General features: G+C 45.7%; 1 protein-coding gene across 1 annotated transcript in view; it reads right to left on the reverse strand.

Annotated features, from left to right (window-relative positions):
• Window positions 1–11,075: 11,075 nt before the first annotated feature.
• LOC115076501 (anoctamin-7-like) overlaps window positions 11,076–14,346 on the reverse strand; it is a 72,064-nt gene continuing 68,793 nt past the window's right edge. Inside the window, exons 21-22 of the mRNA XM_029578043.1 lie at window positions 13,657–13,747; window positions 11,076–11,835 (exon numbers count right to left, since the gene is read on the reverse strand). Coding sequence (XP_029433903.1) covers window positions 11,638–11,835; window positions 13,657–13,747 — 289 coding nt within the window. The 3' untranslated portion in view covers window positions 11,076–11,637. The remainder of the gene's footprint in view (window positions 11,836–13,656; window positions 13,748–14,346) is intronic.

Consider the following 14,346-nt stretch of genomic DNA (forward strand, 5'->3'; position numbering starts at 1 on the left):
AAAGGACCAAAGACTGTTCCAAATGAAAAGGTTTCTGCTACAGAAACCAATTCAGTGTTTTGAAGATTGCCACAGGCAGTTTTAGAATTAAACATACAAACTGGGTGTACAGACCAACCATGAGCTTCTTAACAGGGTACACATTTTTTTGTCTTTTATAAAAGAACTAGACTATAGAAATTAATGCCCTCTGGAAAAATCTAAAAAAGTAGAAGGAACAAGATTAAAAGTGTAGCATTGTTTAATGATTATTTAACCTTTAACAGATAAAGCAGGTAAGGACATCCTGCTTTTCTTTAGGATCTGAGTTTTAAATAATAAAGCGAAACTATATTTCTCCCAAGTAAACCAGGGTCAATCTGCAAAAGAAATCCAAAAGGTTTTGAGAATTGCTTCCTCTGTGAACGTTAAGTAGCTGTAAACACATGCTCTTCAATATTTAATTAGTAAAATAAACATTTCCCTCCCATGTGCAAAGATTTTTCACGATTTAAATGTAATCAATATTTTATACTGTAGTCAAGTCACTCATCTTATTTTTTTTTGGTGCAAAAAACAAAGGGTCTTGAATGTGAGCTTGTCTGTGCTAGCAGCTTTCACTTCCCACAGGCAGAAACCAGAACTGAAGGGAAAAATTATCCCTTCTAACCTCTGCCTATGATTCAGCTTTTCCACCCCCACACTAATGCAAAAAAACATGGAGGTGAAAGGATCTTTAGATTGAAAATGAGACTGCTGAAGGCTTTCTTCTAAATTAGTGCAGAGATGGAGATGGATTAAGCCTTCTTTATTGGCACAGTGGATACTGGTAGGAAGATAAACTAATACAGGGGTGCCGATTTCATGATTTTTGTGTAAATGTTCCTCTCTGCCGCCTGTTTCTCCCCCCACTCTCTTGTAGTCCTCAATTCCCCCTCACACCCCTTATGCCAACTTCAGGCAGTTCTCCATCTTTGCAGGTGTCCCTCTATCTGCCCTCTCTACCGCTCCTTTCACCTCCAGGGTAGGAGCAGTAATGGCAGCACGGGCCATCTGAGAGTGCTGGGCTCCCTGTTCCTGCTCCGCCCGTTGATGCCACTTCCACACTGAACTGAAGAGGGAAGAGCTGGCTCTCCATCGTCTGCCCCAACCCAATGTGGAAGGATTCAGAGATTATGATAATCCTTCTCTCCATTTCCCCCCAGAATATGATGGCAGATAAGGACCGTAAATGCTCATCTAGCCTTCCCCATTTGCTTCCTACTGCAGCTTCATTGATCCCAGCTGATTTCTGGCTTTCCCTTCACTTGTTCACTCTCTATCTATCCCAAGCTTCCCTGAATTCTGTTACTGCTCCATCCCCTCCGCATCTCTTCTGCGAAAAATATTTTCCAGTGATAACTATGAGTGTAATTTACCTCCCCGAAAATCCTCACACCATGACTTCCTGTTCCACTAACTCTTCATCTCCCGTCCTGTGACCTTACGACTTTCCTTTCTCTACCACTCACCTGATTGCAGCTAGCTGCTCATTCCCCCTCTTAACCTTCCAGCTTTGTCTCTTTCCGCCCTCCCTCACCCCATCTAACCCTCCCTCCTCCTATCCTCCTTCAACTCCCCCCACCCATACCAGAATGTATCTATTTCCCTCTCAGCCCCCTCCAGTTATTCCAGTCACACCACTGTAGCCTCAGCTCCACCTAACTCCCCATCCAGCCTCTAGCACTCCCTCTCACCTCCAGCAGCTTTTCCCTGTTGTCCCCCCACCTTCATCTTCCCCTTCTCTCCTCCCTCCCCCCTTCCCCATACCTATGTGAGTTATATTGACACTGTTAGAGCACAAGCTTAATGTCACTATGCCACGCTTCTCCTCTCCCCCCCCCCCCTAGAGGAACACACCTCCAGTTCAGAAAGGAAGCACACACTTCTGCAGAAAAGGAGGAGACAGGACTTCCATGGGGTCTAGCAGAGTTTTTGCACCTTGCACAATTTAGATAGGAAGAGGAAAAGTGGTGTAGCGCAGTGTGGCGCTGCTGCGCGTGGCGCTGCTGTGTGTGCATGTGGCTTCACCTGCAAGGGTGCTAAACACCTGCAGAAATGTTTGCTGGTGCTAACACCAGGAGAGAACAGACTCAGGAGTAACATTAGAAACTATTTCTTCATGGAAAGGCTGGTGGAGGCCTGGTGAAGCCTCCCAGCGGAAGTGATGGAAGCAGCTCTTTCACAGGAGGTTCAGTACCTGGATATCCAAGGAAAGACATATTGCACTGGCTCTTATGTGAATTTGAAACTGGTGAGACCATTGAGATTTGATTAGATAGAGATGCACTGAAAAAAAGAAAAAAAGTGACCTATGCACCTAGCGTTATCTCAGCTCCAATTATTATAATGCACTCTATCTAGGATTCCTGGGGAAATTAACCCGTAAATTACAGATTATGTAGAATGACGCTGCGCAAATTAACTAAGCATGCTTGGCCGTATCCGGCAGCACCGTTACTATTGCAACTACATTGGTTGCCTATTGTATTACGGTGTCAGTTGAAATATTTGATACTAGCATTTAAGATTATGAGAGGGCAGTGCCCTCCACATTTTACTGGTAAATTACAATGGTTCTGCAGTGGTAGGGTTTCTCAGTTTTCACAGAAATGCCAGCTGCTACTTCCATCAATAAAAGCCTTTCGCTATATAATTTGAGATCTTAGTGTACTTATTCCCCCATTGTGGAATAAACTGGCACTTCAGCTTAGGAAGGAAACTAATTTGTTGTGATTTGGAAAAGGTTTGAAGATCTGGTAGATGTCAGTTGCTGGGTAAATGGCTGGTACTGTAAATGAGGTAAGGCGATTCCTGTTTATTGTTTCTGTTTGTTTTATGAATTTCATATGATTGGGGGGGGGGGTTTGTACATTGCTTTGGGCTATTTTTATCTGGAAAGCGATTGATAAATACTAATAAATGAAATTAAATGAAAAGGACAGTAATAGAATTCAAGAAGACCTAGGACAAGCACTGAGAATCCCCCTAGCTAAGAAGGAATGAAGAGAAAGCCAGAAATCAACAGTGTTCACGGCCCTGCAACAAGATGCTATTTGGATGGACCAGAGAGATCTTTCGAGTCCTTTTCTACCATCTACCATATTCTATGGCTGCACAAAGGCAGTTGGCATCCATGAACTGGTTGGCAAGATATATGAGAGGTCATGGAAGGCAGGATGGACATGAGGCAGAGTCGTCTTGGAAGTGGAAGGCGCATAAATTGGGTTGACTTCCCTGATTCCGTGCTTTAGGGGAGCTTTTGCACTGCTGCATGTCAGCAACCTCCAGCGATCCTCCCCTTAACCCCAAGCCTCCCACCACAGCCCTTTTCCATTAGCAGGAGTTGTCACAGAGCTGTGCTTTTCACCTGCAGCTGCCTCCTCCTTCAGAGACTTCAGTCTGAGATATGAACTGTGCACCGCCCAACAAATCCTCTGCAGCTCGGACTTAAGACTGAAGCCAGCAAAGAAGGTAGCTGCAGGTAAGAAGCGCCACACTCTCCTCCAGCCACCAGAAGGAGATCGTACCAATGGATAGGGAAGGAAGTAGGAGAGAGATGATGATTATGCTGGGGTGGGAGGGGGGAGGAGGAGGAGGCCAGGAAAGATAGATGAAGCTTCTGCTGGGAAAGAGAGAGATGATTGCGCCGTAGAGAGAGAGAGAAGAGAAATGATGATTGTGTGGGGATGAGGTGGTAGTGGAGGGGGGGGGGGGTAAACAGGTGTTGGGAGAGAGATGATGATTCTGTTGTGGTCCAGGAGCCACCACAAAGGCCGATTCACTCTGGGCCCCGCCCCCCCCCCCCCCTGCTAAGTTCAGCCCTAACATGACGAAATAAGCAGAGTGCATGCTACTTTGAAAGTTTTGGACTTCATCCACCAGTCAAGAAAGCTCTCTCTCACTCCCTAATGAAATTCCCACTCTGGCAGCTCTAGGGAGTCCCCTACTAGGGGATTCTCTGTTAGGTATAGAGTCTCAGTCTCAAACAGCAACATCTATTGCTATTACCCCAGCAGGCATGACTCAATAATTTAAACAGTAGTCTTACACATTAAGTGGCTGGTTTTCAAAAGCATTTACACACTTAAAACTGGATTTTACATGTGTAAATGTACTTTACCCCTGTAAGTGGGCTTTTGAAAACTGCTACAATGTAGGCCATTCAATTGTCAATAGGATTTACCCACGTTAAGTGCATTTAACATAAGTAAATGGCTTTTGAAAATTGCTATGATAGTGTGTTACATTTACATGCGTAACTTCTTCAAAACTTCACTTGTAAGCTTTTAGAATTGTCTAACACCTTAAAGACCACCTGAATGCCTAATACCGACTAGAAGAGCAGTGCTCAACATCTTTTACTGTCACTAAAAATCAATTGTGCCATCAAGTTCATTTCATATAGTGAATTGGGAAGATCGTTCAACCCAAAAACAAGAATATGGTATCCACAGTGGAAACTTCCAGAATTAGGGGTGATAAAGAATCTACAGTACATATAGGATCTTTTGGCAGTCTCCCCTTCAACATTTCACAATTGTATCCATTAAATAGTGGACTTAAGTATCTCAAGTCATTGATAAGTTACTAGAAAAGTGAATAGCAAGTTCCCTTTATGCCCTATTATGTCTCATATTTGATCAATTATCTGAGGCACAATGCCAATTTAGAAATTTGCAATGGCAAGAACAAACAATGCTGGAAATATGTAACTGGTCATAAATACAGCTAATTACCGCATAGAAAATATATTCATTAGATGGAAATTTCTCTTCAAATCTGCAACAAAACACCACTAGTCTTCAAACTCTGGACAATCTCGTACTAAGATGATTTACGTATATACCACCAAATATGGCAACTTGTGCTTTAGGTCTGCTATGCCTTTTGGCTGCCAAAGCAGTAGGTAATAGCTATACAAAGGATAATGTTTATTTCCTGGAGAAAAATGTCCTAATATCATAGAGGTACACTAACATTTAGTCAAAGACTTTTGAAGTGAGTTTAGTTACCCCATGGTTTGCTTTAGTAAGCCCACCTTGTTGAGTGGTTGTTATTTGAAGTTTCTCAATAAACAGATGATCCAACCCTATGGAGATCACCATGCAGGGCTGGTGCTTCCATTAGGCAAACTAGATGGTTGCCTAGAGCGTTACACCTTGGGGAGGGCACCAAAATCGTAGGAAGCTGGGGCCTCAGTGGATCCCATCCCACTGGCAGCTGAAGAGCACAGGAGCTGTCATCTTAGGGGTGATGGTGGGGTGTGTGTATATATATGGGCACTTAGGGTACCTAATACCCTTGGCAATGGCCCTGTCAGCATAGTCTGCTACATCAAGATGAAAATTTACAGTCATGTGTTATCATTCTTCAGGTACTTCCAGTTTAGATGTCCTCATGGATAGCACTTTCAGTCCTAGAGTGAGAAGAGCAGGTCATGTGTTCAACTTGAGATGGCGTTGGCCAATGAACATTGTCTTCCTTCAACCACCTGGAACCATCCCAGAGGTCATCAGGTCATGCTGCTGGATGAAAGGCTACTTGCTGTTTAGAAATGAAATAAAATACCAGGATTAGAATATAACAAAATGGACTGGAAATATTGCATCCATGACATCATTTTTATACTATAGAGGAAACCATGTACAATTATGCCAACTGAGACTGGTAAACAGATTGCTAGCTCTAGGACTAGACAGTCAGTTTCCAAACCCCAAAAGTAGCTGCATTATTTAGCCTTGCAGTAGGAGATAAAAAGGTAAATGGCAGACCTTGGGAAGGAAAGGGAAGTCAGCCTGTGTTAGGAGTGCATAAGGGTCTAGCAGCCTTCAGAAAAGAAGGATAGAAGATAAACCTTGTAGGGACACAACAAGGATAAGGTAACCCCCAAAACTGAAACCTGAGAGAGAGCCCCGTATTAGAAATGTTCAGTGCACAGCTGGAAGATGCCCTGAATGCATAGATGGAAGATAGCACTTGGTAAAATGCTCCAGGAGTGTGAAGGTGTCACAATTTTTGAGGCTGAAGGTGGACTATGTTAGAAGGCCATAAGACTATAAAACAAACTGGAGGAAGCCCATAGGGCAGGGCTTCCCAAATCTGTCCTGAAGGTCCCATAGCCAGTCAGTTTTTCAAGATCTCCACAATGAATATGCATGAGATAAATCTGCATATACCAAGGCTCTACGGTATGCAAATTTATTCCATGCATATTCATTGTGAAGATCCTGACTACCTGTGAGGTCCCCAGGACAGGTTTGGAAAGCCCTGCCACAGGGACCTGCCACAGGGACCTGTCCTGGGGTTTGGAAACTGACTGTCTGTTTTGGGGGTTACCTTATCCATCAAGAAATAGGATAAAACATTGCTGAACAGTAAATAAATATCAAATCTCCCACATGACTCCAGCAGGAGGATGTTGGTGAGATGGAGCTGTTTCAGTGATGTGTGGAATGTGAGGAACAGCATTAACACTTACCACAAGTCCACGGATACACATGCTGTCACAGATAAATACAACAGAACAAAAAATATCAACATGACAAAGTAGTTACATACACACGCACATACACATCAGCACACCAGAAATACACAGAACAACAATTAACTAGAAAGGGTGGCAGGGTCTGTAGCTAAAGACCATGGCAGGTGGCTCACATCCAATTCAGTTTCTTGAGTAGATTTAAGGCCCTCTCCCTAGCTAACACTAGCCCAGACACTAGCCCTGTCCTGCGTAGGAAGCTCCTACAACAAACCAAGCAGCCCGAGGTGGGCCAACATTGGAGGACTGGATTAGAAACGAGTTAAGTGATAAAGGGGAGTGGTAAATGGAAGTCACACCAAATGAAAAAGGGCCTCAGAGATCCATCCTAGGATCGGTTCTGTTCAATATCTTTGCGAGTGATATCGTGCAGGAGTTAGTAGGAAGAGTTTGCATTTTCACAGACAACATCTTTCTGTGAAAGAGCGGACTCACCCGCAAGGGAGTAGACAGAATGAGAAGGGATCCAAGACAGATCGAGGAGCAGTCAAATACCTGGCAGTTAGGATTCAATACAGAAAGGTGCAGAGTCGTATATTTTGGGTGCAGAACAAGAAACTGATGTGCTCTAACCAGGAGAGGGACCTCAGGGTGATGGTATCTGATCTCAAGGGAGTACACCCAGAGCCGATGCAATAAAGTACACCCAGCCTAGCACACTAATATATGCATGGTTGGGCGCGTGCTATGGACATGCAAAACGAGCGTCTAATGCAATAGAGGAGTTAGCGCGTCCATAACACGCATGCTAACAAATGCGTACCAAATAGCACCTACTGCATTTAAATTCCATGTAATGACTCGATTAACTTATTACCCCTCGATGTGATAAGGCAGTGGCTAGAGCCAAAGAGATGAGCACGAAAAAGTAGACTGTAATGCCTCTGTAGAAGTTGCTGGTGAGACCTAATTTTCTATACTATGTCCAATTCTGGAGGCTATATCCTAGACTGGCTGTAGGTGTTCCAGAGAAAGGCTATCCAAATGATGCAGGGTCTAGACCAAAAGCTATAAGCAATGAAGGCTAAGAACCTGACATGGAGGAAATGATAGAAACCTTCAAATACTGTGAAGGTATAAATCAGACACCAGAAGCAAGGAAGAAAGTCTGTGCTAGAACAAGGAGGTTACAGTATGAGCCTCCAAGGGGTTAGAAAGAGGTAGATGCACGGAATGGATTCCAAATGAAGCTGGTGGAAACGAATTCAAGCAAAATGGAATAATCACAGATGATTCCCTGCTGCAGAGAAGTGAAGGGAATGGCTGGCACTCTACCAGGAATGAAACTGGGCAGACTAGATGGACAGAATAATGCTCCTTATCCAATGTCATATTCTAGGGAAGAAATAGGAACAGGGTTGGGAGGTGCAATATTGCAAACAACCCTCTCTTCACCCCCTCAAGAGCAGAGGCAAGGGGAAAGATGGTAAATAGAAAATAGAGAGTAGCTAAAGGAATCATGAGCTAGTGATAAGTGAGGAATAGCCAGGTGATAACTCAGAAATCAACCACATCAGTGCTGGCAGGTTGGTGGTACTGTCCAGTAAGGCCATGGCGACGTAGGACGCGCAACGCTTTGGCAACAGCCTCACTAGATTTGGTAGCTGTGCTGGTCGGTAAGACATGAAGTGGGAGAAAGGCTTGGGTGTCGGATTAAGGATGTGATTTTAAATGATCATCTTACCAGAGCGGTAGAAATCCAACGAGGAAGAAAACAAAAAGTGACTTGGATAACAAGTGATATCTTACGAGTGGCCAGGTTGCTATGGCAGCTGGGATATGAAGAACTAGACAGACTGTATGGGCCAATTGGCCTTTTTCTACCATCATCCACTATATTACTAAGAATGTGCCCTCTCCCTACCTGTCACTAGCCCAGATTGTGGGATGGCCCTTTCCTTGTGCGACACTAAAAGCCAGGCTGTGGGAATAATGCTTTTTCCCTGCCTGACACTAAACCAAACTGAGGAAATGCCCTCTCTCTAACCAAAATAGCCCAGAGGGTAGTGCTTTGAACTGCTTTCACCCTGTCTGACATTAACTTTGACTGAAGATGTGGCCTCTCTGTTCCCGACACTAGCCCAGGCTAATGGATTGCCTGCTCCTGCTCTATGCTAGCCCAGAATGAGGGCTCCGGCTGCAGGAATGCCCTCTCCCTGCCCGCCAGCAGCCCAGGCTGTGGAAGTATTGCCCTCCCTGCTCAGACACCAGCACAGACTGAGGGAAGCCCACTTCTGGTCTGGCACATGCAAGAACCCTAGTTAATAGTTACATAGGAAGCTCAAGATCCACTTCTTCATGCAAATCCACGGCCCGTCCTGCAATATTTGGTTTCTGATGGCGTCAGTTCTGTAAGTGTGCGGTGCGCTGCTCTGGAGCAGGATGCCATAGAGAAGCCAGATTAATAATAATAATAATATCATTTTCACTTAGCAATATAATAAAATTAGAGCTTCTGATTTTAGGTTTTAGCAAACCCTGATAAAACACTCCGAAACAAATAAATAAACCCCTCCCTTCACCTGCCTTGGATCCTCCACTGTTTTTGGTGCCTTTTCTGTGCTGCTAACTCCTCAAGTGCACAAATGTATGTGTTTCCTTCAAATGGAAAAAGATAGGCAGCAACAGTCCCTGCACTACAAAAACACCGATAAACACTCATTTATTTGCACTCTCAAAGAGCCCCAATTAGCTGGAAATTAAACATCTAAATTTACATTTGCTAAACACCTAAGAATAGAAGCCACTCGATCTAATGGAAATCCCAGACAATTCTGTGGGCCTGCCTGGTTCCTTTCTAGAATGATTGCTCATTTGTTCCACAGATTGATGTCGATATGGAAGTGTAAATATATCCCACATAGGACAATGTACAGATGGAAGGCCATGCTTTCTATGAGATGCACTCATTCTGCCAGTGATGGCAAGGCTGAGGGGACCTAGTCCTGCTGTTGTAGGATCTTAACCCCTTCTTCGGGTTAGTGTAATTGTATAGTCACAGACATTTAGTCAACGCCCCCTTCCCCTGTAGTTCCCCATGGGATGGGACTTGTGCTTCTTCAAATGTTTCCTCTGTTCTCTGACCCTTATTTCTTTGCTATTTACATTTGTAATGAAAGAAGATAGGGCTCTCTGAAAAGAGGGCGCACCATGTGCTGGACATGGAGGCAGAATCATGTCAGGTGCCAGCAGGTTAATGTACGAGTAGTGGATATTTTGACCTTGGAACCAAACAGATTTGAGCTGGAAGACATAGAGAAGCCACTGAAGGGCAACAGAAAGTTTGTTTTTTTTTATAGCTGTTTTGTCAATGAGAGCACACCTTTACCTATCATCAGCCAATGAGCTTTGTGATTCTTGGAAGCCCTGCCCTATAGCATTATAGCATTCCAGGACGGCTTCCTGTTTGCATCTCATAGAGCAGCGTACACTGGGTGCAATGTTTATACCACAGGCATGTAATATATTTATAAAACTGACATGTGTCATTTCTCATTGATGTAAGCTTCAGGCGATTCTGACTGCAACCACCAATCCGATAAAGCTAGTGTAACCTCTTTCCACATCAGACTCAGACCAAGGGGCACAGTGGGGAGATGCTTGGCTACCATACAAGCCATGGGTCTCCTGGCTTCTTCCAATAAGGGAAGAGGTGGGGGGAACAGAGCCATAACCAGGTCATTGGGCATCTATGGCCAAGTGAAAAAAAGCGCCATCTTCTCGAATACAACACACAACACCATGAGCTGGGAAACGGAGGGGGCTGCAAGTTTTACTGTGATCTAGCAGTTTCCTCCTGCTCCTTTGGGTTTCCAGCTCAATCAGAACCAGTAAGGGGATCCTGGCGCCATAAGCCTTCATTCAAAAACTGAACTGGAAACCCCAAGAAGCCAGAAAAGAAACAGAAGTGCATGTCCTCCTGTATTGTGCAAAATAAGGACATCATGAGCCGCACGTTCCCCACGTTGATGTATTCCATTCACTAAGCTTTTCCTTTTACCTTCCTGTCTGGTCCTCATCTTTTTTTTTACTGCTTTCCTCTTGTTGGTCTCCTACCTCCCTTTGCAGGGTCTTGTGGTCACTTTCTGTCAACTCTCTCCGCCTGTCTCTTTCAGTTCCTCCCCACATCTCCATCTGATACTGAGAATTCCCTTTTCTTTTCTTTTTTCTTCATTCTCTTTATCTCTGCTTCTCTATCTACTTATCTACATTTCATCCCCCCTTCAGTTCTCTGTGCCAATCCTGTACCTCCCCAACTCTCCCCCCTCCCCCCCCCCCCCCTCTATGAGTTGCTGCTTTTATCATCTCCAGCTATCTGGCCCCCTTGTCCTTCCCCTCAACAGCTGCATCCTTTGTTCTCTCAAACCCCGTTCACTCCCAAATCCTCCTCCTCCCACAGTCATCCTCTAGCCCTTCATACCTTCCACCCTTCCCCACATGGGTATTAGGCATCCTAGTCGAACCTTACAGTCTTGTGACCCCACTCCCTATCTGTGCCCTCCCTACGTTCCAAAATTATGCATTTATAACAGATTTTTACATGATCAACTCCACCCTGAAATGTGCCCAGAATGCCTCTGACCTATCTAGTAACGTTTTTATCAAGATAACAACTTTGCAGATAAATCTAAGCCAGTGAATGCAGCACATATTTCAAACACTGTGGTTTGTCCAGTTAAGTCTCAAACTTAGCCGGACAAACCATCTGAATATGGACTTTAATGAGGCCAAGGAAAATAAGGACTGCACTAATACCTGAAGACAACATGGAGCTATGAAACAGAGAACAGAGACCTCTAGCCATGGGAACAGGACCGGTCTGAAATCTGTAGTCCTAAATTATTGAATTTTATAAAAACAAAGATTGTAATAACCATACAGACTGAGTTACATGTGTAGATATATTTAGATTAAAGAAATACTAATTTTATGCCTGTTGTATAAATGTAACAGAAAGGCACCTTTATCCTGCCTGCGGAGAATTATCTTCCACTGCGGGAGTAAAGGTGGCTCTCTCCAACGCACTGCGTCCGTGCTGTGTGACAACACGGATCATAGCACTACAGTGATCCCGATTACAGACACACACTCAGAAAGATCCTTGCACACTGACCTGGGGAATCCGAGCCTCGACTCACCGTCAGAAGAACATCCTGATTGTCAGCCAATGCCTGCTTGGCCAAATAGCGCTCCCGCTTTACCTTGATCTCCACAGACTCGGGGACGTCGGGGACCATCCAGTCTATGCAGCGTAGGCTGAAAAAGACTACGTGCTGTTTGACAGGAAAGGAGAAGGGAAGATAGAGGAAGAGAGGAGAGAACGCAAAATAGGAAAGTTACTTTCCAAGAATGGGACAAGAGGGAAGAACGTAACAAATGTGTGAAATTAAGGGGAAAAAAAAAAAAATGGACAACGTGATTGTTAGGCAAAAAAATAAAAAAAAGCCATAAGGAAAACGGGAGAAAAACAAAATAATTAAATAAATGCAGTGAATTTCAAACACGGTCACTAAAAGTGCAACCATCTCAGAGCTGTGAGCAACCAGGGCACTGGGTTTCCACTACATTACGTTTTCCTAACCTAATAATCCACCGCTAAGTCCATCTTTAGACCAATGCAAATAAGAGTTGGCCGCCCTGGTCACCGATTGTCTGCTTCTAGTGGCTGAGGGGGGCACTGTCATGGTGAAATCCAAGGTGGAGGCTTCGCCACGCGTGGCTGCTAAGCCAAAATGGGGACAGGCAGCCAACTTTCATTTGCAGACACCACACACACACACACACACACACGAGAGAGACAGCGGCACGGCCAGTGCGGCCCTCCAGGCCTGACCCAACAGAGGTCGCAGAGCAGAGAGAAGACTGGCTGAAGACAGCATAGGCTGGTAAAACAGCAGGGCTGACGGAGCAGGAGGAGCTGCGCCGCCAGAAACCCCAGGCCTGTGGGGTATGGTAGCAGCCAGGAGGGACAGCGCCTGCAGGCCTCTCCACGGGCCCGGCCAGCAGAAGAAAAGCAGCTTGGGTAGAGATTCCCGGGCTAGGTATGCCTTGCATTGCACCCCCTCCCCAGAATCCCTGCCACGCTGGCCACCACCTCACCGCATCATTTCAGCAGATACTATTGCCTCCAGCTCTCACTCCGGGTCGGCGCACATCAGCTTCTCAAAATGAACAGCTCAGCTCTTTTCTTTGCACTGAATCTTGACCCCACTCTTGAAGCCTTCTTAGTTCAGTCCTCACTCCGCTCCCTCAGGGGTGTCTCCCCTCTGTTGATCTTTTGTCTCCTTTGCAAAAAGGCAAACCTTTCTTTCCAGTGCCCGGGGGCGTTATACAGCATCGGTCGTAAAGATAATGAACAGAAGCAGCCCCCCAAGACTGATCTCCCAGTCACCCCGCCAATCATTTCTCTCACCTCAGAGTGAATCCTATTTACCGCAGAAAAGGCGACGGATTGCCGAACGTCCTCCTGCAGGAGGTAGCGGCGACAGAAATGGTAACCGAGCGCAAGCAGGCATGGGATAAACTCAGAGGAAACACAGTGGAAAGAGGACGGAAATGAAGCATTGGGGAGACCTGCATAGGGGGAGGAGGGGGGGTAACCTCCACAGAGCGACAGTTACAGCCCTAAACAGAAGGCAAAGGGGCAACCCCCAGCAGTGCGTCTCACCCCCTTCTAGTCCATGGCATGCTCCGACGTTTGGCTCAATCCTCGTGGCTTGCCAAACCCAATCTTCCCCGCCCCCGCCATCAGGAGGAGAGTGGCACTCTTCACCCGTGTGCCTTCCCCTTCTGCCTGCTTCAAATCCAACATCTGTATGCAAATATATCTCATGCTTACGCCTCAGGGATACCCTGAACACCAAACCTCAAGGACTTCAGTTTAAGAGAAATGGATCAAGGTTTTACTGTGGAAGGGATGAGGATCGACCATGCTGCGTTCTCCTAGATGCTTCTGTACAATGCAGCACTATTTAGGGCACAATGGTGCAGATATGCAAATCATCTTCTCTCTTATGCCCAGCACAAACGTTCAAGGTCTTCGCTAGTGGTTACAAAGCGAGCATAATGGGGGGGGGCGGACCATTCCATCTCACCTCGAAGGCAATGATGAACCCCAGCCGAACGGCCAGCAGCTTCCAGTAAAAAAGCGTGTAGCTCCCATTTTCATCCCGGAATGCCTTGTACCTGGGAAGAGTAAATGAAAGCAGCGGGTCAGGTCAGGCTCAATGTCTCTGGAGAAACTCTAGGGCTGGATCCCACCTCAGTCACAAGTTAAATACAGAACCAGGAAGCCCCAAGCACACACTTCTTACACATTTCGCAAGGTTTCCCGGGAACGGTAGTTTCCAATCAGACCTTGGTAACTTATGTTCCTGGGCTATAATATTAGAGCAGTAGGACTTGTGTCTAGGGAGGGTGGGTAGGGGGGGTTGATCAGGGTTGCTGCCACCAGGTGCTTGAACTTCGAGTAGCTTTACCCAAGGATCCTGGTGTGGTGCCAGAAACAGTGGATGGAGCCAGAATTGGTGAGTGAGAGTCAGTGTCACCAATAGGAACCGACCACAGCAGAAGAGAGAGTTGAGCAACCTGGTGCAGTGGGCAAGGAGTGACCTAACACCCTGAAAATCCCACTCTGGGATGGAGAGGTGAAGGAAGAGGAGCTGCCATGGATGTGGTCGTTGAAGCTGAGTATATGGAGGGCAAGGACCTAGGCCTGTCTGGAAAGGCACCTGAGGGGAGGAATCTGTCATCTAGAGTAGGCCAGGGGCCCTGTGAACCTTTGA

The sequence above is a fragment of the Rhinatrema bivittatum genome, chromosome 15 (genome assembly GCF_901001135.1).
Source record: "Rhinatrema bivittatum chromosome 15, aRhiBiv1.1, whole genome shotgun sequence".
Classification (NCBI taxonomy): domain Eukaryota; kingdom Metazoa; phylum Chordata; class Amphibia; order Gymnophiona; family Rhinatrematidae; genus Rhinatrema; species Rhinatrema bivittatum.